Source organism: Heptranchias perlo, chromosome 36, assembly GCF_035084215.1.
Source record: "Heptranchias perlo isolate sHepPer1 chromosome 36, sHepPer1.hap1, whole genome shotgun sequence".
NCBI classification, from domain to species: Eukaryota; Metazoa; Chordata; class Chondrichthyes; order Hexanchiformes; family Hexanchidae; genus Heptranchias; species Heptranchias perlo.
Window position 1 is genome coordinate 18,630,773 of NC_090360.1, and position 27,866 is coordinate 18,658,638.

The 27,866-nt window shown below is 45.7% G+C and overlaps 1 protein-coding gene across 4 annotated transcripts in view; it reads left to right on the forward strand.

Moving 5' to 3' along the window:
• Nucleotides 1–6,290: 6,290 nt before the first annotated feature.
• Nucleotides 6,291–27,866, forward strand: part of ncoa4 (nuclear receptor coactivator 4) — a 37,981-nt gene continuing 16,405 nt past the window's right edge. The window contains exons 1-3 of one of the 4 annotated variants that reach the window (XM_067972677.1): nucleotides 6,291–6,398; nucleotides 25,961–26,121; nucleotides 26,363–26,503. In XM_067972677.1, the coding sequence (XP_067828778.1) occupies nucleotides 25,972–26,121; nucleotides 26,363–26,503 (291 nt within the window). In that variant the 5' untranslated portion in view covers nucleotides 6,291–6,398; nucleotides 25,961–25,971. Of the gene's footprint in view, nucleotides 6,399–21,288; nucleotides 21,391–25,960; nucleotides 26,122–26,362; nucleotides 26,504–27,866 lie in introns of those variants that run through there. The other 3 variants (XM_067972679.1, XM_067972678.1, XM_067972680.1) reach the window with 3 other exon arrangements.

Below are 27,866 nucleotides of genomic sequence, written 5' to 3' on the forward strand. Positions count from 1 at the left end.
CACATGAGGGAGAAAGGAATAGAAGGAAATGCTGATAGGGTTAGATGAAATAGGATGGGAGGAGGCTCGTGTGGAGCATAAACACCGGCATAGACCAGTTGGTCTAAATGGCCTGTTCCTGTGCTGTGAATTCTATGTAAAAAATCATTACATTGAGGGACCCTCCCCGTTTAAATATAGTGTGTTGTACTGAGTCTGGTCTGCCCTGCTCTCTGGTGGCCGACTGTTGTAATTTACAATATAATCTTCAATCCTTGCAGAACGCCCAGTGATCCTTCAGTCCAGAAGAGCCCCTTCTCCCAAAGCCTCCTGACCAGCTAAATAAAGACACACAAAAAGGGAAAAAGGTTCAGAAATCTCCTCAGAATATTACTACAAATCTTACTGTAGAGCTCCTTAAATCCGCTTCCTTAGCAGGTGTGGACACCCATTTTACATTTTTCTATATATACTCAGGAAGTGGGCGTCGCTGGCAAGGCCAGTGTTTATTGCTCATTCCTAGTGGCCCTTGAGAAGGTGGTGGTGAGCCGCTTTCTTGAACTGTTGCAGTTCATGTGGTGAAGGTGCTCCCACTGTGCTGTTAGGAAGGGAGTCCCAAGATTTTGAACCAACGACGATGAAGGAACGGCCCATATATGCCCAAGCCGGGATGGTGTGTGACTTGGAGGTGATGGTGTTCTCGTGCACCTGCTGCCCTTGTCCTTCTAGGTGGTGGAGGTCGCGGGTTTGGGAGGTGCTGCTGAAGAAGCCTTGGCAAGTTGCTGCACTGCATCCTGTAAGTGATACACACTGCAGCCATAGTGTGCCGGTGGTGGAGGGGCTGAATGTTTAAGGTGGTGGATGGGCTACCAATCAAGCAGGCCGCTTTATCCTCGAGAGTATCCAGCTTCATTAGTGTCGTTGGAGCTGCAATGATCCAGGCAAGTGGAGAGTATTCCATCACACTCCTGACTTGTTCCTTATAGATGGTGGAGTAGCTCTGGCGGTGGGGGGGGGCAATATCACTGAGACCCCAACACAGTCTGGGGAGGGGGGGCAATGTCAGCCTGCCTGGAAGTGTGTCAAAGGTCATCAATAATAATGAGTCAGCCAGACCTGGCTGTGATGCCTTCCACAGGGGAAGTTTCCAGACACCAGGATGGGGACCTCTTAGGGCAGGAATCAGGGGGTCACGAGCCTCAAAATACCGCCCTCCCCCGGGTGATATTCCCTTCCCCAGGTAATATCCCCCCTCCATCCTGGGTAATATCCCCCCTCACCCCGGGTAATATCCCCCCTTTACCCCGGGTAATGTCCCCCCTCACCCCGGGTAATATCCCCCCTTTACCCCGGGTAATGTCCCCCCTCCATCCCGGGTAATATCCCCCCTCCATCCCGGGTAATATCCCCCTTCACCCCAGGTAATATCCCCCTTTACCCCCGGTAATATCCCCCCTTTACCCTGGGTAATGTCCCCCCTTCACCCCGGGTAATGTCCCCCCTTTACCCCGGGTAATGTCCCCCCTTTACCCTGGGTAATGTCCCCCCTTCACCCCGGGTAATGTCCCCCCTTCACCCCGGGTAATGTCCCCCCTTTACCCCGGGTAATATCCCCCCTTTACCCCGGGTAATGTCCCCCCTTCACCCCGGGTAATGTCCCCCCTTCACCCCGGGTAATGTCCCCCCTTTACCCCGGGTAATATCCCCCTTCACCCCGGGTAATATCCCCCCTTCACCCCGGGTAATATCCCCCTTCACCCCGGGTAATGTCCCCCCTCCATCCCAGGTAATATCCCCCCTTTACCCCGGGTAATATCCCCCCTTCACCCCGGGTAATGTTCCCCCTTCACCCCGGGTAATATCCCCCCTTTACCCCGGGTAATGTCCCCCTTTACCCCGGGTAATATCCCCCCTTTACCCCGGGTAATATCCCCCCTTTACCCCGGGTAATATCCCCCCTTTACCCCGGGTAATGTCCCCCTTTACCCCGGGTAATGTCCCCCTTTACCCCGGGTAATGTCCCCCTTTACCCCGGGTAATATCCCCCCTTTACCCCGGGTAATATCCCCCCTTTACCCCGGGTAATGTCCCCCTTTACCCCGGGTAATGTCCCCCTTCACCCCGGGTAATGTCCCCCTTTACCCCGGGTAATATCCCCCTTTACCGCGGGTAATGTCCCCCTTCACCCTGGGTAATATCCCTTCACCCCGGGTAATATCCCCCCTTTACCCTGGGTAATATCCCCCTTTACCCCGGGTAATATCCCCCTTTACCCCGGGTAATATCCCCCTTTACCCCGGGTAATGTCCCCCCTTCACCCCGGGTAATGTCCCCCTTTACCCCGGGTAATATCCCCCTTTACCCCGGGTAATGTCCCCCTTTACCCCGGGTAATGTCCCCCTTCACCCCGGGTAATGTCCCCCTTCACCCCTGGTAATGTCCCCCTTTACCCCGGGTAATATCCCCCCTTTACCCCGGGTAATGTCCCCCTTCACCCCGGGTAATATCCCCCTTCACCCCGGGTAATGTCCCCCTTCACCCCGGGTAATGTCCCCCTTTACCCCGGGTAATATCCCCCCTTTACCCCGGGTAATGTCCCCCTTCACCCCGGGTAATATCCCCCTTCACCCCGGGTAATGTCCCCCTTTACCCCGGGTAATATCCCCCCTTTACCCCGGGTAATGTCCCCCTTCACCCCGGGTAATGTCCCCCTTCACCCCGGGTAATGTCCCCCCTTCACCCCGGGTAATGTCCCCCTTCACCCCGGGTAATGTTCCCCCTTCACCCCGGGTAATGTCCCCCCTTCACCCCGGGTAATGTCCCCCCTTCACCCCGGGTAATGTCCCCCCTTCACCCCGGGTAATGTCCCCCCTTTACCCCGGGTAATGTCCCCCCTTCACCCCGGGTAATGTCCCCCCTTCACCCCGGGTAATGTCTCCCCTTCACCCCGGGTAATGTCCCCCCTTTACCCCGGGTAATGTCCCCCCTTCACCCCGGGTAATGTCCCCCCTTCACCCCGGGTAATGTCTCCCCTTCACCCCGGGTAATATCCCCCTTTACCCCGGGTAATGTCCCCCTTTACCCCGGGTAATATCCCCCTTTACCCCGGGTAATGTCCCCCTTCACCCCGGGTAATATCCCCCTTCACCCCGGGTAATGTCCCCCTTCACCCCGGGTAATGTCCCCCTTTACCCCGGGTAATATCCCCCCTTTACCCCGGGTAATGTCCCCCTTCACCCCGGGTAATATCCCCCTTCACCCCGGGTAATGTCCCCCTTTACCCCGGGTAATATCCCCCCTTTACCCCGGGTAATGTCCCCCTTCACCCCGGGTAATGTCCCCCTTCACCCCGGGTAATGTCCCCCCTTCACCCCGGGTAATGTCCCCCCTTCACCCCGGGTAATGTCCCCCCTTCACCCCGGGTAATGTCCCCCCTTCACCCCGGGTAATGTCCCCCCTTCACCCCGGGTAATGTCCCCCCTTCACCCCGGGTAATGTCCCCCCTTCACCCCGGGTAATGTCTCCCCTTCACCCCGGGTAATATCCCCCTTTACCCCGGGTAATGTCCCCCCTCACCCCGGGTAATATCCCCCCTTTACCCCGGGTAATGTCCCCCCTCCATCCCGGGTAATATCCCCCCTCCATCCCGGGTAATATCCCCCTTCACCCCAGGTAATATCCCCCTTTACCCCCGGTAATATCCCCCCTTTACCCTGGGTAATGTCCCCCCTTCACCCCGGGTAATGTCCCCCCTTTACCCCGGGTAATGTCCCCCCTTTACCCCGGGTAATGTCCCCCCTTCACCCCGGGTAATGTCCCCCCTTCACCCCGGGTAATGTCCCCCCTTTACCCCGGGTAATATCCCCCCTTTACCCCGGGTAATGTCCCCCCTTCACCCCGGGTAATGTCCCCCCTTCACCCCGGGTAATGTCCCCCCTTTACCCCGGGTAATATCCCCCTTCACCCCGGGTAATATCCCCCCTTCACCCCGGGTAATATCCCCCTTCACCCCGGGTAATGTCCCCCCTCCATCCCAGGTAATATCCCCCCTTTACCCCGGGTAATATCCCCCCTTCACCCCGGGTAATGTTCCCCCTTCACCCCGGGTAATATCCCCCCTTTACCCCGGGTAATGTCCCCCTTTACCCCGGGTAATATCCCCCCTTTACCCCGGGTAATATCCCCCCTTTACCCCGGGTAATATCCCCCCTTTACCCCGGGTAATATCCCCCCTTTACCCCGGGTAATGTCCCCCTTTACCCCGGGTAATATCCCCCTTTACCCCGGGTAATGTCCCCCTTCACCCCGGGTAATGTCCCCCTTTACCCCGGGTAATGTCCCCCTTCACCCCGGGTAATATCCCCCTTTACCGCGGGTAATGTCCCCCTTCACCCTGGGTAATATCCCTTCACCCCGGGTAATATCCCCCCTTTACCCTGGGTAATATCCCCCTTTACCCCGGGTAATATCCCCCTTTACCCCGGGTAATATCCCCCTTTACCCCGGGTAATGTCCCCCCTTCACCCCGGGTAATGTCCCCCTTTACCCCGGGTAATATCCCCCTTTACCCCGGGTAATGTCCCCCTTTACCCCGGGTAATGTCCCCCTTCACCCCGGGTAATGTCCCCCTTCACCCCGGGTAATGTCCCCCTTTACCCCGGGTAATATCCCCCCTTTACCCCGGGTAATGTCCCCCTTCACCCCGGGTAATATCCCCCTTCACCCCGGGTAATGTCCCCCTTCACCCCGGGTAATGTCCCCCTTTACCCCGGGTAATATCCCCCCTTTACCCCGGGTAATGTCCCCCTTCACCCCGGGTTATATCCCCCTTCACCCCGGGTAATGTCCCCCTTCACCCCGGGTAATGTCCCCCTTTACCCCGGGTAATATCCCCCCTTTACCCCGGGTAATGTCCCCCTTCACCCCGGGTAATATCCCCCTTCACCCCGGGTAATGTCCCCCTTTACCCCGGGTAATATCCCCCCTTTACCCCGGGTAATGTCCCCCTTCACCCCGGGTAATGTCCCCCTTCACCCCGGGTAATGTCCCCCCTTCACCCCGGGTAATGTCCCCCTTCACCCCGGGTAATGTCCCCCCTTCACCCCGGGTAATGTCCCCCCTTCACCCCGGGTAATGTCCCCCCTTCACCCCGGGTAATGTCCCCCCTTCACCCCGGGTAATGTCCCCCCTTCACCCCGGGTAATGTCTCCCCTTCACCCCGGGTAATATCCCCCTTTACCCCGGGTAATGTCCCCCTTCACCCCGGGTAATGTCCCCCCTTCACCCCGGGTAATGTCCCCCCTTCACCCCGGGTAATGTCCCCCTTCACCCCGGGTAATGTCCCCCCTTCACCCCGGGTAATGTCCCCCTTCACCCCGGGTAATGTCCCCCTTCACCCCGGGTAATGTCCCCCCTTTACCCCGGGTAATGTCCCCCTTCACCCCGGGTAATGTCCCCCCTTCACCCCGGGTAATGTCCCCCTTCACCCCGGGTAATGTCCCCCCTTCACCCCGGGTAATGTCCCCCTTCACCCCGGGTAATGTCCCCCCTTCACCCCGGGTAATGTCCCCCTTCACCCCGGGTAATGTCCCCCTTCACCCCGGGTAATGTCCCCCTTCACCCCGGGTAATGTCCCCCTTCACCCCGGGTAATGTCCCCCCTTTACCCCGGGTAATGTCCCCCCTTCACCCCGGGTAATGTCCCCCTTCACCCCGGGTAATGTCCCCCTTTACCCCGGGTAATGTCCCCCCTTTACCCCGGGTAATGTCCCCCCTTTACCCCGGGTAATGTCCCCCTTCACCCCGGGTAATGTCCCCCTTCACCCCGGGTAATGTCCCCCCTTCACCCCGGGTAATGTCCCCCCTTTACCCCGGGTAATGTCCCCCCTTCACCCCGGGTAATGTCCCCCCTTCACCCCGGGTAATGTCCCCCCTTCACCCCGGGTAATGTCCCCCCTTCACCCCGGGTAATGTCCCCCCTTCACCCCGGGTAATGTCCCCCCTTCACCCCGGGTAATGTCCCCCCTTTATCCCGGGTAATGTCCCCCCTTTACCCCGGGGGGAACCTCACTGAGGGAGTCAGGAGGACCACACCATCCGGCAATGGTAGAGGGGGAGGGGGATGCTCAGATCAATTAACAGTAAGAAAATTATTATAACCATTTATTATAATAAAAACATAAGAGTGATGTGATTGTGAGATAAATGAGTCAGAGAAGAATGCGGATTTTTTTTTTGTTTCCTTTTCCGATGTGGAATCCACCACCTCAACTGACGTGGCCACTCCCTCCCCCCCCGGCTCCCGGCGGGAGTGGGCGGGTCCGGGCCCCGGATGTCGGGCCTGCTCTCGCGGGACTTGGTGCGGGCGCGCGGCTGGAGGTGAAGCGGCGGACGGCGGGATTCGGCCTCGGGCACCGGCGGGTGAGAGACGGCGGCGTGGGGGGGGGGCTGGTCGGTTAGGTGGGCGTCGCGTCTGATTCGGGCCTCCGGTTTGGTTCGAGCCCCGGTGCTGCGTTGGGTGCAATGCCCCCTGAGCCCCGGCCCCTGGCTGGGGAAGCTCGGTTCTCTCAGCTCCTGTATTTGTGGTTTTGTCCCCGGGTTCACAAATCCAAAACTAAAGGTCATAAAAGATAAGCCGGTCACCAATAAATCGAATGGGGAATTCTGGAGCAGCTTCTTTCCCCGGAGAGTGGTGAGAATTGTGGAACCTGCTACCACAAGGAGTGGTTGAGGGGAATAGCATCGATGGATTTAAGGGCGAGATGAGGGAGGAAGGCCTAGAAGGATATGTTGATGGGGTGAGATGAAGGAGGGAGGGAGGAAGGAGGTTCATGTGGAGGATAATTACTGGCATAGACCAGTTGGGCCGAATGGCCTGTTTCTGTGCTGTAAATTCTATAGGTAATATGCAATTTTTTTTTTGCCCCTCTTGGAAACATACGAACAATGACAAGACTGGAAAAGACCCCCCCACCCTGTCCCACACGGTTGTGATGCCTTGTGCACCACAATACAGACAGACACTCCCCATCACCCACCCACGTAATCTCCCGGGAGAGGCGAACACCCCAGGCCAATTAGGGGAAAAAATTTGGGACATTCCCCCCCCAGACCCACTTCGGCAAACAAAACTGGTGCAGGAGCTCACGCTGGCCCTGATTACAAGGTGACCTCCGACCCAGCCGAAACAGGTCCAGGTCCAGGTCCAGCTCTCGCTTGAAGGAACCCGGCGAATCAGTGTCCAGCGCATGAGCCAGCAGCCTGTTCCAAACCCCGAGCTGCTCATCACAGGATCACAGCATGGATTGATTCCCTGGCAAAAGCAGGTCCATTGAGGTCAGTTTATTTCTAATGTAAGGAATCTTACAACACCAGGTTATAGTCCAACAGTTTTATTTGAAAATCACAAGCTTTCGGAGCTTCGGAGGTAAGCTCCGAAAGCTTGTGATTTTCAAATAAAACTGTTGGACTATAACCTGGTGTTGTAAGATTCCTTACATTTGTCCACCCCAGTCCATCACCGGCATCTCCACATCAAGTTTATTTCTAGTGTGTGAATATGATGCAGTGAGTATAGCATCCCACTAAACCCAATATAAAAGCAAAAGTACCAGATAATTCCACTTCCTTGACTACATTCATTTCCCAGATCAGCTTTTCTTTTGCACCAAAATGCAAGGCTCTTGTTAATGAACTTTTCTTAGAACAATTGAACACAACTTTGTAAACAAATTGAAAATTTTGAGGGTGTAACTAACGGGGTAGATAAGGGGAAACCAGTGGATGTAGTACATTTGGATTTTCAAAAGGCGTTCAGTAATGTGCCGCACAAGAGGTTGTGACACAAAATTACAGCTCGTGGGATTGGGGGTAATATATTAGCATGGATTGGTTAACGGACAGAAAACAGAGTAGGAATAAACGGGTCATTTTTGGGTTGGCAGGTTGTAACTAGTGGGGTGCTGCTAGGATTAGTGCTTGGGCCTCAGCTGCTTACAATATATAACAATAACTTAGATGATGTATCCAAGTTTGCTAACGATACAAAGCTACATGGGAAGCTGTGAGGAGGATGCAAAGAGGCTGCAGAGGGATATAGATCGGTTAAGTGAGTGGGCGAGAAGGTGGCAGATGGAATATAATGTGGGGAAATGTGAAATTATCCACTTTGGTAGGAAGAATAGAAAAGTAGAATATTTTTCAAAAGATGAAAGACTAAGAAATGTTGTTAGGGATTTGGGTGTCCTTGTACATGAATCACAGAAAGTTAACATGCAGGTACAACAATCAATTAGAAAGGCAAATGGTACGTTAGCTTTTATTGCAAGGGGGTTGGAGTATGAGTAAGGAGGTCTTGCTGCAATTATATAGGGCTCTGGTGAGACCACACCTGGAGTACTGTGTACAGTTTTGATCTTATCTAAGGAAGGGTATACTTGCCTTAGAAGCGGTGCAACGAAGGTTCACTAGATTGATTCCTGGGATGAGAGGGTTGTCATATAAGGAGAGATTGGGTATATTGGGCCTATATTCTCTAGAGTTTAGAAGAATGAGAGGTGATCTCATTGAAACATATAAAATTCTTAGAGGGCTCGACAGGGTAGATGCTGCGAGGCTGTTTCCCCTGGCTGAATAGTCTAGAGCTAGAGGTCAAAGTCTCAAGAGGTTGGCTATTTAGGACCAAATTGAGGAAAAATTTCTTCACTGAGGGTTGTGAATCTTTGGAGTTCTCTACTCCAGAGGGCTGTGGATGCTGAGTCGTTGAGTATATTCAAGACTGAGATCGATGGATATTTGCACATCAAGGGATAGGACGGGAAAGTGGAGTTGAGGTAGATCAGCCATGATCTTATTGAATGGCGGGGCAGGCTCAAGGGGCAGTATGGTCTACTCCTGCTCCTATTTGTTATGTTCTTATAAAAGCCCAGACAACATTACATACTGACAAGAGTGTCTATCTCAAACATTGACCTGCCTTTTGACTTTAGTTCAGGGGTTTAATACTTCACACGACATGTGGGTGTTTTCACTGCCGTTTACTGGAAAAATCAATCATCCCGCCCAGCCTAACTTGTATCTTAGAATCACCCAGGGACTGATTGTTGCGTGCCAATTTGTTGAATGTTAATTGAGACCATTAGAAGGAATGGTACTACCACACCCTTCAACGTCATATGGCAAGACATTCCTATTGCTTCAGTCTGGAGAAAGTCTTTGGGACATTGCCAGCGATCTAGTTCTCCAGGTAGAAAGAACTTAAATTTACATGGAGCCTTTCACAACCTCCGAACGTCCCAAAGTGCTTTACAGCCAATTGAGTACTTTTGAAGTGTAGGGAAACGCAGCAGCCAATTTAGGCACAGCAAGGTCCCATAGATGTTTAATAAAGAGTCAGTAATACAGGTCTGGGACCTGTGACTGCCTTCAAATAAACACACAGTGCTCACTGCTATCATAGCCAGGAAATAAACTGGATTCAACAGACCCATGTTTGCAGCCACTAGCGTTAGCCAGTAGAATCATAGAACGATGCAGCACAGGAGGAGGCTATTCAGCCCATTGTGACTGTGCCGGCTCTTTGAAAGAGCTATTCAATTAATCCCATTCCTCTGCCCTTTCCCCATAGCCCCGCAAATTTTTATCTGGCAAGTTTATTTTAGTGGTTTTCACCAGCTGTGCTGGAACCACTTTTTCAGGAGCCAGCAGCTCTAGAACCCCACTAAATCCAACATAAAAGCAGCTTTTGTACCTGGCACATAATTCAACATCATAATCTTCACCCCAGTCAATTGACCTTAAACCCTTGGAGTTGATGACTAGTTGTTTTAATAATTGAATCAAGGAGTGTTTATCTTCATTCCAATTGTGATGATATAACCTTCAGTGTTCTGCCGACTCGTGTTAATGTCAGCTTCAAGGTGATCATAGTCTGTTTATAATCCAAACTCTTCTATCTCAAACAATTTCCAGACACCACAGATCATAGTTCAGATCATGTCACTGACCATGATACACTAAGGGAGAACAATAACCATGCAATAAGTCAGTGACATTTACAGTTTTTGCAATGCATCTGTTTTTTATTTGTGGTTTGCGTTTAATTTGTTTTGGGATTTAGTTGAGGTGGCTTGAGGTTGTAATCTCCCAATGAAAATGATGGGAAGCTATATTTTTCTGGTCTTATGTGTTCCTGTCAATAGTCAGTGCATGTGTCGGGGACAAATCCTGCTTATTTTTTTTTTTAAGTTGTGCAAATTAAAGTTGCCTTTTACAAGAATATAGTCTGGATTGCAACTACAATAACATTCCCTTTTAGTGTAATTTAGCCCGTGTCGTTTGAATTGGGCCAATTGGTACCAAATGACAGTTACTTCTGTTTTTTTAAACTCACTCTGCATCTATTAAGAATTTACAATGGTGGTGGTGGGGGGTGGAGGATGAGATTTAGCTAACCAGATTATGTTAAAAGTATGTTATAGCAATATGAAATCAGTCTCTCAGACTATAGTAACCCTGTGAACACTCTGGTTGCTGATGAAATCTGTAATGCTTTTAATCCTTTATCATTAGGAATGTAGAACTCATGGCAATTGCTTGGGTAAACTTTTGCAGTGACTTGATTTTTGAACAGTTGCCAATTTCAGCCACTGCTCATAACTACCAATGTTTAATTATAAGCTGGAGAGAACCCTTGTCTATGTTCAAACATTCGTATGTTGTCTGTGGGACTTCAGTCCTTCAACAATTGCAGTTGTGGTGTGCATACTTAAGGGTTTCTTCTTTGCGGTCGTTTATTTCAGTGAAAAGTTTCCATTGCCTCTAATGACTATCTTAACAACTTGTTTGACTTCATGCATAGGTCATTCCGGCTCCTGGGAATTGGACAAATGAATTGGAGGTTGCTCCAGTCATTGGAGTGTTGCGTGTTGGGATGTGATATAACCATGGCACAATTCTGCTCTAGCTGCACATTTAGCTGCTGGAGAACTCTTCTTTGCATTTATTGAGTGAAAATTAGAAGTTAGCATTCAGTAATCTTTCTGTGTGATAGATTTTAGCATAATATTGAGTAGTAGACCTCTTCTAACTCATGCTCACCAGTACAGGGTTTCCCATGCTGTTTATTGACAAAATAACTTCTTGATGTTGAGTGTTTCTTTTTGATTTTTATAAATATCAGCCTTTCCAAAATGATTGTGGCATCTCCAAAATGATGAGCAAGATTAACATGCTGGCCAGCATTATCAGATACTCCACTTATTGTCAGATACTTTTTACATTTAAGCAGGGGTCCTGAGAGAAGGGCATTTCAATGGAGACGTAACCTCTAAACTCCTCTCTGCCATTTAACTTGGTTCCTACCGCCACTCCAATCAAGGCCCATTGAGGTGAAAGACCTGAAGTTGAGGGGCTTGGGTGATTGCCCTCCAGCAACCACAGCCATCTTCCTTTGTGCCAGGTATAACTCCTGTGACCTGCCGTCTCTGACGAGCTTGAATCTTGTTCTGTTCCCGGAACTAGAGGTCTTTGCCTCCATCTTTGTCCTTGATATTTTGCACACGTATGAGCCATTACTGCGCCTCATTATTGCTTTGCGTGTGAATGGCTCGGCTTTCCAGCTTCTTCTGAACCTGGCCCAATTCTGACTCCCAGTGTTGCCTCCCTGTGAGCAGCACCACTGGGCATCCACTTGTGACTGTGTGCCTTCTGTTGAGAGAAGCTGGTTTGGCAAGGTCAGCATTTGCCTCCGAGTTTGTTGGTTTTGCATGAGTGACGCTCCAGAAAGAAGCTTTTGTTAGAGACAGCCTCTCTCATATTGGTCACAAGGCTGCTAGGGTGGCAATCCTGATTTCCAACCACTTGAGTGTTTACATTAACAGATGCTTATAAGCCCTGGGTTGGGAAAGAGTTTTGTTCTTAATGCAAGACAAGAAAGGGGAAGATAACGCATTAGGCACTTTTGGCTGCCCTTGTTTTGGTATCAGTTCCCAAAGCATAGCTATTTGCGCAGCAAGTGGCAAACCTGATGTAAAGTTGCCAGAATCAATAAATCCGGCTGCCAGGAAGACATGGTTTAAAAACAGAAGGGTCTTCCCAGTCGGCAGATTCAGCGAATCCAGCAACTTTATCCCGGAGTTCCTGTCAGCTACGTAAGACCTGTGCTTTAATGACCAGCAGCAGAAACACCCCACTGATAGCAATATAAAAGCAGCTTAAATTCTGTTTTCCTGGAGAATGACATCAAACCAGCCTCCATGTGTTGCCTTTTTATGCTTTGCTCTTCTATATTCTTATTGTTGACTGATTTGGGAAAAGGTGACTGATCTTCTGTACGTGCAGAGGGAGGGAAGGAAAGGATAGCATTGACTATTCTCCCGTTTAAGAAGGTGATCTCTGCTTTGTTTTTTTAATGTAAGGAATCTTACAACACCAGGTTATAGTCCAACAGTTTTATTTGAAAATCACAAGCTTTCGGAGGCTTTCTCCTTCGTCAGGTGAGTGTCACTCACCTGACGAAGGAGAAAGCCTCCGAAAGCTTGAGATTTTCAAATAAAACTGTTGGACTATAACCTGGTGTTGTAAGATTCCTTACATTTGTCCACCCCAGTCCATCACCGGCATCTCCACATCTTGTTTTTTAAAAACAGTGGCAGGTTTGGGAACAAACACTATGCTAATGCAGTACATTGTGCAGTGGCAGGTTTGGGAGAGACACTGTGCTAATGTACATTGTGCAATCGTGCAATTTTTACATCCTGTTGCAAGTATGCTCAACTAGCTCAGTGCATCACACAGGGAGGTGTCGTTTGAGGATGGACAGACTGCTGTCACTCACGTGGAGGCCAAAACGTTTGCATTTGCTATGTGTCGGAAACTGAAAGAACTGGAGTAATGTTAAAGCACCTCTGAGCTTTACTTGCCTATTTGTAAAGGGACCTGTGTAAATCATGTGTTTATAGTAGTAACTGAATGAAGTAGTAATATGTTTTTGCTGGAGGAAGCTGCACCAGGATACCATGAAGATCAAAACCTGATTAATGTCAAGTTGTTTTCTGTGACAGATTAAATCTAACCAGAAGATCGCTTTATGGATGAATAAAAAAAGCTTCCATTGTTGCAATAAATTAATTTATTGTTGTTCTGACCTGGACCAAATGATGTTCTCAGCACGTTGGAGTGATTTGTTCATTAATTGCACCTAACTCCTCAACGCATCATTTTTAAAATTCATTCATGGGATGTGGGCGTTGCTGGCGAGGCCAGTATTTATTGCCCATCCCTAATTACCCTTGAGAAGGTGGTGGTGAGCCACCTTCTTGAACCGCTGCAGTCCGTGTGGTGAAGGTTCTCCCACAGTGCTGTTAGGAACGGAGTTCCAGGATTTTGACCCAGCGACGATGAAGGAACGGCGATATATTTCCAAGTCAGGATTGTGTGACTTGGAGGGGAACATGCAGGTGGTGTTGCCCTCGTGTGCCTGCTGCCGTTGTCCTTCTAGGTGGTAGAGGTCATGGGTTTGGGAGGTGCAGTCGAAGAAGCCTTGTCGAGTTGCTGCAGTGCATCTTGTGGATGGCACAGACTGAAGCCACGGTGTGTCGGTGGTGAAGGGAGTGAATGTTTAGGGTGGTGGATGGGGTGCGAATCAAGCTGGCTGCTTTGTAGTGGATGGAGTTGAGCTTCTTGTGTTGTTGGAGCTGCACTCATCCAGGCAAGTGGAGAGTATTCCATCACATTCCTGACTTGTGCCTTGTAGATGGTGGAAAGGCTTTGGGGAGTCAGGAGGTGAGTCACTTGCCGCAGAATACCCAGCCTCTGACCTGCTCTCGTAGCCACAGTATTTATATGGCTGGTCCAGTTAAGTTTCTGGTCAGTGGTGAACCCCAGGATGTTGATGGTAATGCCATTGAATATCAAGAGGAGGTGGCTAGACTCTCTTGTTGGAGATGGTCATTGCCTGGCACTTGTCTGGCGCAAATGTTACTTGCCACATATCAGCCCAAGCCTGGATGTTGTCCAGGTCTTGCTGTATGCGGGCACAGACTGCTTCATTATCTGAGGGGTTGCAAATGGAACTGAACACTGCAATCATCAGCGAACATCCCCATTTCTGACCTTATGATGGAGGGAAGGTCATTGATGAAGCAGCTGAAGATGGTTGGGCCTAGGACACTGCCCTGAGGAACTCCTGTAGCAATGTCCTGCGGCTGAGATGATTGGCCTCCAACAACCACTACCATCTTCCTTGTGTTAGGTATGACTCCAGCCACTGGAGATTTTACCCCGATTCCCATTGACTTCAATTTTACTAGGGCTCCTTGGTGCCACACGGTCAAATGCTGCCTTGATGTCAAGGGCAGTCACTCTCACTTTACCTTTGGAATTCAGCTCTTTTGTCCATGTTTGGACCAAGGCTGTAATGAGGTTTGGAGCAGAGTGGTCCTGGCGGAACCCAAACTGAGCATCGGTGAGCAGGTTATTGGTGAGTAAGTGCCGCTTGATAGCACTGTCGACAACATCTAATAAAAACAGCTTGCATTTGTACAGCATTTAGAATATGATTGATTCCAAGGTGCTTCATGGGGATGGGGGAGGAGAGGATCAGGACCCTGAGCAGAAGTTGGGAGCACGTCACTGAAGGATTAGGAAAAGCTAGGTATTGGGATGCTTTGGAAAATGGAGAGAGATAAAGCAAGGTGAAGGTGTTTTGGAGCGTAGGGAAAGTGGGGGTGCATGATAGAACAGACGGTGTGAGCTGGGATATGGGGCTGGATGAAGTAGTGGAAGGAAGGTGAAGCCAGGCCACAGGGATTTATAAATGTGAGGATTTTTAAATCAATCTTCTGGGGCCAGGGAGCCAATGGAGATTGGTGAGGACAGAGGTGATTAGTGAGCCAGATCTAGTGCATGATAAGATGCAGGGAGTAGCGTACTCGATCAGCTGGAGTCTTATAGAGCAGAGGTGGGGATGTCAGTGAGGAGAACATTGGAGAAGTTGAGACTGGAAGTGATGAAAGTGTCTGAGGGTTTCAGCACCACTGGAGACTGAAGGCAGGCAATATTAAGGTGGAAATAGACTGAATATCGGGTTTGAAGCTTAACTGAGGAGCGGGTGATGTTACTTGGTCACAATTCTGGGTGTCCACTTGTGGGAAAAATTCCTGTTTTAATCATTAGCTGAAGTCTTTTTTTTTAACACAATGTGCTAAGCAAATCAGGTCCACATATTTCGAGCTTAGAATTCCTTGCGTATTTCAAGCTGCAGTAGTGGCCCAAGTGCTGGGCTCCCCTAATAAAAGACGAGCTGTCTCTCAAACAGCTGATGTCTAGAACGTTGTGTAGAAACCATCTGTTTTGAAATTGGATTTTAGACAGTGATAAATATTCCCTACCAATTGTTTTTCAGAGAAATGTTTAGTAAAAAACCTCTGGCCTCATATTACCAATTCATAGGATGGAGCACCTTTTACACATGTTGGGTTTCTCCCTCTTGCTGTTACTCTAAAACCAACTTCTAATGCAGAACAGATTCACTGGCAGTAAGTAGCAGTCAAGGACATGGCTACAGACTGCTGTAAGCTCCCTGTGCTTCCACATAACCAGTACAATGCTTGACTGACTAGTAGTATGTCTCCACTGTTACCTTAAATTGTAGAACAGTATTATGCTAAACTGTTATAAGTTATGCTAAACCGTCGCAAATCACCGATTGGGCCCCAGCTGGAGTATTGTTAAATTCTGGGTACCGCACTTTAGGAAGGATGTCAAGGCCTTAGAGAGGGTGCAGAGGATATTTACTAGAATGGTACCAGGGATGAGGGACTTCAGTTACATGGAGAAACTAGAGAAGCTGGGGTTGTTATCTCTAGAACAGAGAAGGTTAAGGGAAGATTTAATAAAGCTGTTCAATATCATGAAGGGTTTTGATAGAGTAAATAAGGAGAAACTATTTCCAGTGGTCGAAGGGTCGGTAACCAAAGGAAACAGATTTAAGATAATTGGCAAAAGAAGCAGAGGTGAGATGAGCAATTTGCAGGGCTATGGGGAAAGAGCAGGGGAGTGGGACTAATTGGATAGCTCTTTCAAAGAGCGCGGTACAGGCACGATGGGCCGAACAGCCTCTTGTGCTGTATCATTCTACGAAAATGATACTAAAATTTGGAAGAAAAACACTTATGCTGTGACTGTGTATGCACACACCTGGTATGTGTGCATTTTTAAGATATATAAAAAATAAAATAGCATGCTGGAAATCTGAAACAAAAACAGAAAAATACTGGAAACACTCAGGTCAGGCAGCACCTGTTGGGGGGGAAAAATTAACATTTCAGGTATATAACTCTTCATCCAAATCTGTTCTGGCAAAAGATTATATACCTGAAAAATAACTTTTTTCCTTCTTCCACAGATGTCGCCTGACCTGCTGACCATTTCCAGCATTATTCAGTTTTTGTTGCACTTTTGAGATTTGTTTGGTCCTGTGATTTTGAAACTTACTGAGCAACTCTAGTGCAAGGAAGGGGGAGCAAAGGGGCGAGTGGTAGTCGCATTTTCTTTCCACCATCACTGCTTATAGCAGTGATAAAGCAGGATCTGGGGTCTCTGCCTTTTGCTAAAATGCGAGTTTCTGAAAAGTCAGCACCAGTTCTAGAGAGAAGTAGGACATTTAGTTTCTGTTTGAAATTATAAATAGAGCACAGGTCTGTTTGTTCTGGCAAATAGAGGTTTGACTTGGCTGAAATTTGACCTCCCTTTTCCTTGAATTCTTAGTTTGGAATCCAGGGTAGATCTTGTGTTGGTGCCAATTCAGATGACTGCATGTAAACTTGGCAACGGACCTAACGACCTGAAACTCTTTAACAAAACCTTGTTTCCTTGTTGCATTATCCCTCTCCGCTGCTCAAAGTGAATTATAGAACCAGCCTGCTCACCTGGATTAATGGCATCGGGTCTCTGTTTAAACAAAATACAGCCACTTACATTGTTTCCACAGCCTATATCTTGGCTGGACATTGAGCTTTTAATGCTCCACTTATGTAACACCTCAAACAAAAACTTCTGACGCACTTGGTGTATGTTTGGGCAGAGGGGTAATAACATTTAACTCTTTGGTACTAAATGTGCTTTTCACCAATCAAAATGTGCATAAATACTCTTGTATTTATCTACTCTTAATTCAAAATTGCTTAATTCATATTATCTGATAATTCCAATTTTTTTTGCACTGAGTTCCCACATTGCTATGTTTATATTGCTGAATGCAAATTATTGGATAATTCATATTTTTAGTGGACAACAAACTTTGAATTAGCAAGAGTACATTCTATAACTTTCTGCCTATATAAAATTAACAGAAGTTTTCCCGATTCCCACATCTTTTTGGAGCAAACTTTGAAAATGATCATCTTTTGTGTTGGTGCACTTCACTGCAAGGGTTAAAATATGTTGTCAATAACGGTGCTTGTTTTGTAGAATATTAACTTCTAAACCTGATTGAGATTGATGACACAAGGCCAAAATCCAAGCAATTTGCTGAGCTGTGCTATTTAAAAGAATCTTTTACATCTTGGGAGGTGGTGCAGATGCTGGGTACCTTGTGATATTTACTGAATTAATCTTATGTTACCTATTGCTTTGTTGAGAAACCTAGGAAAGGGGTCAAGGCAGGTGATGAATATTTTATTACGGGGTTGGTGATGAATGTACTCAGCATGTTTGCAGTTAAATGTTGAGGGAGGAAGGTTCAGAGAAGTATTGACCATGTTTCTATCAAAAAAGAGAGCGAGGTTGGAAGGTAGAGATGAGAAGAATTGCCTGCTAGATGATGGACTTTTAGTTGTACCTTATCCAGGAGTATGAGAGTGGTGCTGGTCTTGGAGAAGCATACGCTTTACAGAGAGAGATATTGAAGGACAAAAATGCATTTGGCATAAAGAAGGAAACTGAGCTACCTGAAGGTAGCCTTAACAAGTTACAGCTGATCCAGAAGTTACCAGACTTTGGGCGTTGCCTTTAGAAATGACAGGATTCATAATATTTAACATGGAGAAGCTTGTTTTTAGTTTGGAATGCTTCCTTATGTGACATCATGAATGGGAGTGCTAACTTCGGCCCAACTGGTCTTATTCATGATGTCAGAGAGGGAGTTACATACTACCTGTAACTGTATAAAATGGTATAACAAGGAATGCCAGAACACAGCACAAACAATTCCAGTAGGTCCTGTACAGCCTGTTGGAGTTCACTTTAGATTAACGCCTAGTCCTATTTCAGAGGAACCAAGCAGAGAGGGGAAGATTGTTTTAGATTTAAGGACATAGAGGCAGCCCTGTATGAGTATTATTCTATGTACAACTTACATGCCTACATTTTACACTTGTATTTTAGCCTGGCAGCGTTACATCAGTATGGACTCAATACTGCTTTCGTATTGAGGGAAAGCCTTACTCATATGATGAAAATATTTGTTGGGTCACTGTACATGTTGAATGGCTGGTTCTGGTCTCTGGGGCTGGGAGATGTTGGTGTACAACTTACATTCTGTATACATAGTTGGCTTTTTCACAAACCCATTGGGACCCATTCTGTAATGCAATCCAAGTGGTTTCAAGCATAATGTTTTAAAGTAGTCCATCATTTTTTCTTCTCTGTGGTGCATTTTGACAACATGTAACAAGGTGTGTGTGTATATAGATCTTGGATTTTGAAAGCCTGGTTTCACTTTAGTGTTGATATATATCTGGAAGCAGCTCACCCTCTTGGCTAAGCTGGTGTGTGGCACGTTACAACTGACCGAGGTTCCTGCTGGTACTGCATGTTGAATGTGGAACAGGATCGGGCTTGGCTGTGATTTATCCAGCACTTACTCTCCACCCTCCCACCATGGTTGAATATCCTGATAACAACACATTGGGGTCAGGTACCAACAGGCATTTGGTGCACATAGAACTGTATCTTGATGAGGCATCAATGCCTTTAAGTAGGCGAGGAAATAAATTCCCACTTATGTCACCTCATGCTTGGTTTGACTCTTTATAATTCGTGATAACCTTGGCATAGAGCAATCATAATGTTACATGAGTAAACTGTCTACAAAATGGGGACTCCCAAGCTACCTGTAACCAGCAGTTCTAAAGCAAAACAGGATAACTAAGATGCAACAGTACACGTATGTCTTTATGAAGCTTAGGATTGTGGGCAATTCAGAAGATCATACTTTTCCTTTCATAACATTTTACAGCACAGAAGGAGGAGCTGTCCAGCTATTCTCATTCCCCTGCTCTTTCCCCAAACCCTTTCAATTTTTTCTTTTTCAAATATTTATTCAATTCCCTTTTAAAAAATTATTATGGATCATGTTTCCAACACTATTGGGACATTCCTCTGCATAATAAAAAAAACTTCTAACCACTTCCCTCGTTCCTTTGATGATGACCATATATTTACACCCTCTGCTGTCTGGTTACCGACTCACCAACTAATGGAAATAGTTTACTGTGATTTACCTCAATTTAAAGTTCTGAAATCAGCGTTCTGTGTGTGCATATATATACCAAGATTTTGACAGCATTAAAGGTGTTCAATATGTTAAAAAAATAAAATCGCTGAACTGTCCAGTGGCTAAGCAAGGAATTAAAGTTTTGTGACACACAATTTAATTCCTGTTAACAAAGAATCTTGGGTGTTACGATTGGGGGCTGCATTGCAGAATAGCTCCAGCCTGTTTAGATTTTAATCTCCTTCGAGCTATCCTTAATTTTTGCCTTTAGGAATTATGTAGGAATTTTTCCTGAATTGGTGACGAGATTTTATCAGTAACTTTCTGGGTCAAGCCTAAGATCAAAACTGAGGAGGGTATAGTGGTTTGAGTTGTTTTCTTTGGTCTTAATTCATTGAAAAACGTAATGCTAATACCTCCACTGTAGAATTGAATAGTTTGAAAACCATCTACTTTTGGTTTCTTTCCAACCAGTCTGCTCAAAAACCAAATAAATGCTACGTTCAGAAGGTTCTAGGTTCACCCCAGGATTTGAGCGTATGATCTAGGTTGGCACTTCAGTGCAATACTGCATTGTCGCAGGTGCTTTCCTTTGGGAGAGGCGGCAAACACGTGATCTGTTTTATCTATTCAGGTGGATATGAAGATCCCATGGTGGTATTTGAAGAACAGCAAGGGGTTCTTCTGGTCTCCCAGCCAGCACTGCTCACTCAACCACATTATTAACAAATGACTGCTATGTTTGGATACATTAGTGGTACTTAGTTAAAAGCAAAACCAGAAAATGTTGGAAACACTCAGCAGGTCCGTCAGCATCTGTGGAGGGAACAGATGAGTTACGGTTTCAAGTATAGACCCTTTTTTGTCAGTTCAAATTCCACCATCAGTTTTTTTTTGTTTTTTGCACTTAAAATTACAAAGAATTTACAGCACAGAAACAGGCCATTTGGCCTAAATGGTGTATATCACTCTACATCTAATCCTATCAGCATAGGCTTCTATCCCTTTCTCCCTCATGTACTTATCTAGCTTGCCTTTAAATGCATCTATGCTATTTGCCTCAACTACTCCATGTGGTGAATTTTGATCAGAAGATTACAAGATACTGTACATACAGATGAGGCAGGCTATCTGTCCTATCTTAGCTTATCCATCTATTAAGGCACAATTTCACAACACTTGCCATCTTCTCCCTTTCCTCCAAAATAACGAAGCAAAGATTGCAAACTCACTTTGTGGTGTATCAGTGGCTCAAACCTGCACCCATCATCACACCGGGTTCCTTAAATGAATCCAAAATTAATTCTGATCAGAAACGTTAACCTTCGTGCCTCTTTCTTGATGCTGATGGACTTGCTGCCTATTTGCAGTGTTTGTAATTCAAAGCATTTAATTGTACGTGAAGATGTTTGTGTGAAACATGATACAAATATAAATTCTTTCTAGAGACGAGGACCCTTGTTCACTTTAATCTGGCTTTACTCCCAGAATTTTTACGGCAGTGCTGTGCCAATCACAATACTGTGCTGGGTTTAAATCAGGACATTAATGATCTTCAACATTCAGGGGGAAAAGTTACAAAATTTGTCTCATTGTTTTTCATACTTTGCAAACTTTTACAACGTGGCCGTATTCCCCCCCATGTTGGGGCCCCGGGTATGTGTGCTTCACCGATCGGCCGTCGCAGTCCCCCCCCCTCTCTCGGGGAGCCCTGTGTACGTGCGGCCGGGCGATCCGCTAGTGGCGGACTGCTGACGTGATGGGAGCATGCGTGGGGGCGTGACGTAAGCGCGCAGGCGGCGGGTGTGCGTGGCGTGCAGGGGTATATAAATAGCCGAGGAAAAGGCCGTTTGGCAGTCGGTGGACGACGAAGAGAGGGGGGGGTGGCAAGAGTGGAGGTGTGGATCCGCCTCACAGGTACAATTTTCGGTATCGGCCCGGATTGCGCTGAATAAGTTTGTCATTATACCCGCTGTGTAACCGGAGGGGCCTATCGCCCTGGTGGCGATCAGAGCAGCGGGCGGCCATTGTTGCAAGCGCCCAAGTTAGAAGGCATCTGGGTTTCGTTCTCTGGTGGAACCCTGGAGGGTAGATTCGGTCTAATCTTATTGTCAGTGCAGGGGAGAGGCCTCATTGTTCACACAGTTTCTGTTTCGCCCTTGATCCGTAGATGCTCATTATTATCAATGCAGAGGGTAGTCTTTTTTGAGATTGGATTGCAGGGCAGATTGAGTGAAGGTTATGGGACCCACTAATGATTCCCAAGCTACATATTGCTTTGTTAAAATTGATCATTGCCTGTTGATTCTTTTTTTAATGTATTTTATTTTGGGGTTATTTTGTTTTAAACAGGCAGTTAAGTTGCGGGGCTGGTTCAAGATGACTTTAATTAGATGAAGCAAAATGGCAGTGCAAGTGTAAAATTCCCATGGACATAAAATGCTCCTGCAAAGCTGTTTTGTTTTGGTAATTTTGCATTTCTTTCTCGGAGCAAAAAGACCAAATCCCTCCCTTATCCATTAGGCGGCTGCAGTACCAGACCCTTCAGTAGTTCGGAGGAAAATTTGGGACTATGGGAAAAGAATAGTGATAACAGGATGTAGCATAATTTTCTTTTAATGGGCTGCAAGACGTTGAGTATACAATTCTGTTAGAATTGGGTGATGGAATCTGCCTCTCTTTCACATCCTGAACAGTGCATGTTCCTGGCACTTTCCAGGATTTTTACATGGAGAATTTAAGTTTAAATTGAACAGAACATTGCAGCTATCAGTCAGGTGGATTTATTGGGTTGGGGGGGAGGAGGAAGAGAAGAGATCTGGAATGCACCAGCCCCGCTGATGCACAAACACAAGAAAGGTGAAAACCACAGTTGTGCCATTTTTTTCAGACATTTGTTTTTACATGTATTGCCAAACCTCTCCCAAGGCTGGTTTCAGTGCTGTGCAGTTTATGTTCATACTGCTAACCTATGGATGATCCTATCACAAAGGACCAGAGTTAGGTGAATTATAAACATCAACCCAGTGTGCGCTGTTGACATGCAATCTTTGATGCACAGACATAACATGAGCCGAGCATCTGGAAATGGGTGAAAAGGCCAATTTTTATGTAAAGAATATGCATACTTATGCAGGGTGTGTGCGTGATGTACCGCTTCTAGGAATTGCCTTTCTGTTACAAGTTTTATTTGTGCTGTGAATCCTCAAAGGGGGTTTTCATATGCAGTTTATTTATGCTGTACATTGCTAAGAGTTTGTAATTCCTATCAATGTAGTGTTCATCTGAAAACTTTAAATAGCAGTATTTGTTTTAAAAGATTGATCTGATAATATAAAACCTTCAGAAAGTACCTGTGCCATTGAGTATAATGAAATGCATTATTTATTCAATCTCCACTTATGATAGGACTTTGTGTCATCTCATAATTTGCACGTCTAAGTTGAAGGAGGAAGACTTTACCTACAGTAAGCGATTACCAATTTAAGACAGGATTGCTAAACAAGGAAATGTTTGTATACATTCTTTACTGTGGATGCAGATGTTGGAGCAACAGTGCTCAACTTTTATGCAATGGGAAAATGAGCTGAGGTACCCGTCAATACAAAGTGCTAGATGTGCTAAGTTCCATGAAGAAAACCTAGCCCGTGTGCTTGTCTGGACAGAATTTAAAGTATTTGAGTAAAATAATACAAAGAGAAAGGATGTAGCCATTTGTTAGAATGGTATTTTGAGTCACAGGCTTTCCTGAGGTTTGCAGTTTGTGACTTTCCCATTTAAAAAAAAAACCACCTCATGTAAAATATGGCCATAAAATAGATTTGGATGCAAAAGACCTTTCAGTCCTTTAGGTCTCTTCCTTCCAGAATAACAATCATATTGCCTTCCCATTGTTGATTTAGCTGTTTATTAAATGAGTCATGTCCCATGGCTCAAATCTTCCTTCTCTCCCTGCAGCTGTAAATAGCCCTCTGTAAAGAACAAAATCCTGATGTCTTCTAAATTTTGCTCATCACAAGTCTGATCCAATGCCCTCTTTTTCTGTAGCCCTGACATAATAAAGTATTGTTCTGGGGTTACTTTCTCTGTCCCGTTAAGTATCTAAGGTCCCTTATGAGCAGCCTTTCATGTCCTAAAGTGCTTTACAATCACTGTTATGTAGGCAAATTTGCACACACCAAGGTCCCACAAACTTCAAATGAATGAATGGCGAGGTAATTTTTTATTTGATGATGATGATGGTTAAGGGAAGAATGCTGGCCATAAGCCAGAAGAGCTCCTGCTTCTCTTCAGATAGTTGTAAACAATTTTACAATTGTCAACCCCAGTCCATCACCGGCATCTCCACTTCAGATAGTGACATGGAATCTTGTGCGGCTAGCTGAGCAGGTAGATGGGTCCTAGATTTAACCTCTGAACCAAAAGACTGCACCCCAACAATGCAACATTCTCAGAACTGATCCATGTTACGTGTCTTACCTTTGATAACTTACCCACTGACCTTGGTTTATAAAGGGATGTCTGGGGTAGAAAGTCAGGGTATTTCCTCTTGGCAATTCGGGATGACTACTTTTTAAAGCTGCATTGGTTGTAATTCGTTTACTTTTGAATATTCCCAATATCCATTGACTCCATTAAAGTGACCATTAGCCTTCGCAAATTCCTTCCCCCTCCCCTTTGAGTATTGTAGACAACAATTCATGTGGTTTTTCGTTTTCCACTTCTTCAGTATAGCCCTGACACCCATTCATTTGCAATGTTGGTGCAAAGTGGCACTGCACTATTGGAAAGAAGGGGAAAAGGAACAAGTAAATAGAGCACATTTAGTGCTACAAGAGATCCACTATTCATGGAAATACACTAATTTGTCAAATCATCATATGAAAGTGATTCATTAAATGTCTATCATAACATCCTGCCACCAAAATAAAAATGTTCATTAAAATTAGAAAGACTAATCATCAGTGATGTTGGTGGCATCCTTTAATGTCCAGATCAGTAAAAAATATTCAATAGAAATTGTAGTATGTTGTTGGAACACCTCATTTTGGCTGCATCTATTTCCTAAATAGCTGGTTAATCCCAATCAAGTGCTTCTATTCATCTCCTCAAATCTGAATTTAATAGCATCAAATTGTCTGTTCTTTGCCTACCCAATTTATTTAGCTCCCATCTTTTCTATTGAAGAAACCGTATAATTTGAACTTTGTAAATTAAAAGTATAATGGGAAAATTTCAGGACCTTTTTATATATTAAAACACTTGCAGCTCACACTTCCTGTAAGTGTTGCACTTCCTTAATACTTTGTCCATCACACTTGGTTGATAACACTCCTTTCTTGTAAAACAGCATATTCTCTGACTCACTGTATAAGTCATTCTTTGTACCAGTCTCTCTGAGTTGTGCCTGTATATTTGTGTGTGTGTGTGTGGGGTGGGGGGGATGCGTATGTATAATGTGCTTATGCAAATTGCTCTTGCATTTGCACTTAATTGATCAAATTATGTTTTCATAAATCCAGCAAATTGTAGCTGGAAAGGCAGGGAACATACAAGTCAAATGCAAAGAGACGCAGATAGAAAAACTGCTGAGAACCACTGAGGATATAGGAAGACAATAAATCAAGCGAGAGCAGTGGACAAAATCAACCAATAAAAGCTACTGAACGAATTTTAAAATATTTTTGAAAATCCTCTCAGCTGCCATCTTCCTTTAAGCACTAAGCTGAGTACTTATTACATAATAGACATTAAAATTGCCTGCACCAATGCTTTCCGTCGGAGGATTTTTTTTGTATGTAAAATATCAGGTAGGGCAAAGCATGTAGTATTCAACTTGAGAATTTTCCTGAAAAACTATAATGGGTTTTTTTTACAACAAATAAGACACAAATTGAAATGTAAACATTACCAAATATAAAAATGGAATCTAAAATGGCTACAATTGCCTTCTCTTTATACCCAAGCTAGCAATTCCTGGAAGGGCTGTGCCATCATTCAAGTTTAGAGGGAAGTTCTGAACAAGTCTTGAATTTAAAATGGTTTACCAAAAGGTTTTGTGTAAATATACCAAATATATTTTTTTCATGGGAAATATATACCCCCACCCCAGCCCCAGCTCCACACCTCAGATCCCCCTCCTCTGCAAAAGTGTAAGTTCAGACTCACCATGGGGAGATCTGCTATAATTTAAAATAAAATATCTTTGTAGCTTTACTTTAAATGTATGATGGAATAGCCAAGCACTTCGGGGATCTTAATCTAAAATGGCGCTCTTGGGAATGTTGAGGAGAGATCAGGTTGCCAAGTGAACTGAAATACAGCAATTTAAAAAAAAATCAGCCAGGATTTGACTATTTGGAGTTCTTAATATTGAGCAGCTTTTAAGTGACAGGCATTTAATGGGGCTTGACTGAAAGCGTGACCGCCCTGCTAATCTTGCATGCTCATGTCCACATTTGCTGTTATCTTAACTACCTTTTTTCAGCAGAGACCAAGATGAACCCAACAGACAACCAGGGTGGGGAGAATACCAGCTTCCAATTCAAGGATTCGTTAATGAATTGTTTGAAGGCCAAGCGAGATCTGGAGGCAGCCATTAGCAATATAATTCAGGCCGAACAGGAGATAAAAGCAAACAGTCATGAGGCAAGTTTACCTTAAATCTATGTCCTGTGATTACTGATCCTTCTGCCAGTAGAAACAGTTTCTCCCTGCATTGAGTGGTGGGCAAGTACAGTCCTGACTTAAATACACTGGGGATGATTTTAAGTAAAATCGAGTTTTTGTTAATATTGCATGCAGCCTGTAGTTTTTATTTCTTATAATGTAGGTGTGTAAAATTTCCTGGAAGAAGAATGCCATTGCTTAGTTTCTTGTTCTTTTGCAGGTAAAATTTCAAATTCACAGCTGTATCAGCCGTCACATGGAGTGCCTGCGCAGTAGGGAGGTTTGTCTCTTGGAGCAGATCGACCTTGTGCAACAGCTCAAGGAGGAGTCCCTGCAGCAACAGATTCAGCAGCTTTACTGGGTAAGGGAATGATTGCTGTGCCATTAAAATAACCATTCCAAACTTTAGTATTTAAATTAGAAAAACAGCACATTAGGCTCTCTGGGCGTGCATGTTCTTATAGGGGCCATACAATGCTTGTTTTCATTTGTTGTGAAGTGTTTTGTGGGCGATGTGCTTTTATAAGATGCTGAATTATGTATGTTGATGGATTGACCGTTCGTATTTACATTGAAATCCTGCCCTCAGATGCAGCTTAGTAGTATTAACTAAGTACATCTGTAAAATAAATCAAGTTAGTGATGTTTCAGTCCCGTGATACAATCAGTGTTGTCCTCTATGTCCCATTACCTGTTCTGTTTCCCCAGCATTGCCTGCCTCCACCCTATCTCTGCCACTAAAATCATTATGTGGAGATGCCGGTGATGGACTGGGGTTGACAATTGTAAACAATTTTACAACACCAAGTCATAGTCCAGCAATTTTATTTTAAATTCACAAGCTTTCGGAGGCTTCCTCCTTCGTCAGGTGAACGATGTGAAAATTTTCACATCGTTCACCTGACGAAGGAGGAAGCCTCCGAAAGCTTGTGAATTTAAAATAAAATTGCTGGACTATAACTTGGTGTTGTAAAATTGTTTACAACTAAAATCATTATCCATGCTCTTATCATTCCTAGACTTGATTTTTCTAATATCATCCCCCTACACTCCATAAACTCCGCCTGGTCCAAAACAGCTATCCATCTCCTGTCCTGTGCAAGTCCCATTTGCCCTTCATCGTTGACCTACACTAACTCCCAGATCTCCCCCCGCCATTGCTCTCTACTTCTGCAACCTCTTTCCAACCGTATACCCCTTTGGCTCTCCGACTGGCCTATTGTGCTTCTTCCCATTTCCCTTTTAGAAACCTTCTCCAAAACCCATTTCTTTTCCTCACCCAGGCCTTCATTTACTCTATCTAATCTTGCTCCAGGGTTTGGTGTCGATTTATCTTTGCCACCCTCCCTCCATGTAAATGGAAGTTGTTTAGTTCCTTGCTCTGATAACGCCTCGGGTTCCTTGCTGTTGGTGGAGATTTGGAATTTGAGTTCTGGCATATTTTTGAATTCCAATATCTAAAATTGGATTAACAAACATGTTTTAACTGATTTGAGCAGTGGACCACATCAAAACCTTTAATTGGATTTGGCCAGGTCAATGGACACCTGGAGTTCCTGTGGATTGATCCAACTTCAAATTTAATTTCTTATTAATGCCAGAGACTTCATCTTGAATCTTTGCTTCTTGCATTTGGTGCTGAGTGAAACTTTACCAAATCTTCTCCTTGCAGCTTGGCTCGGTCGGTAGCACTCTTGAGTCAGAAGGATATGAGTTTGAGTTCC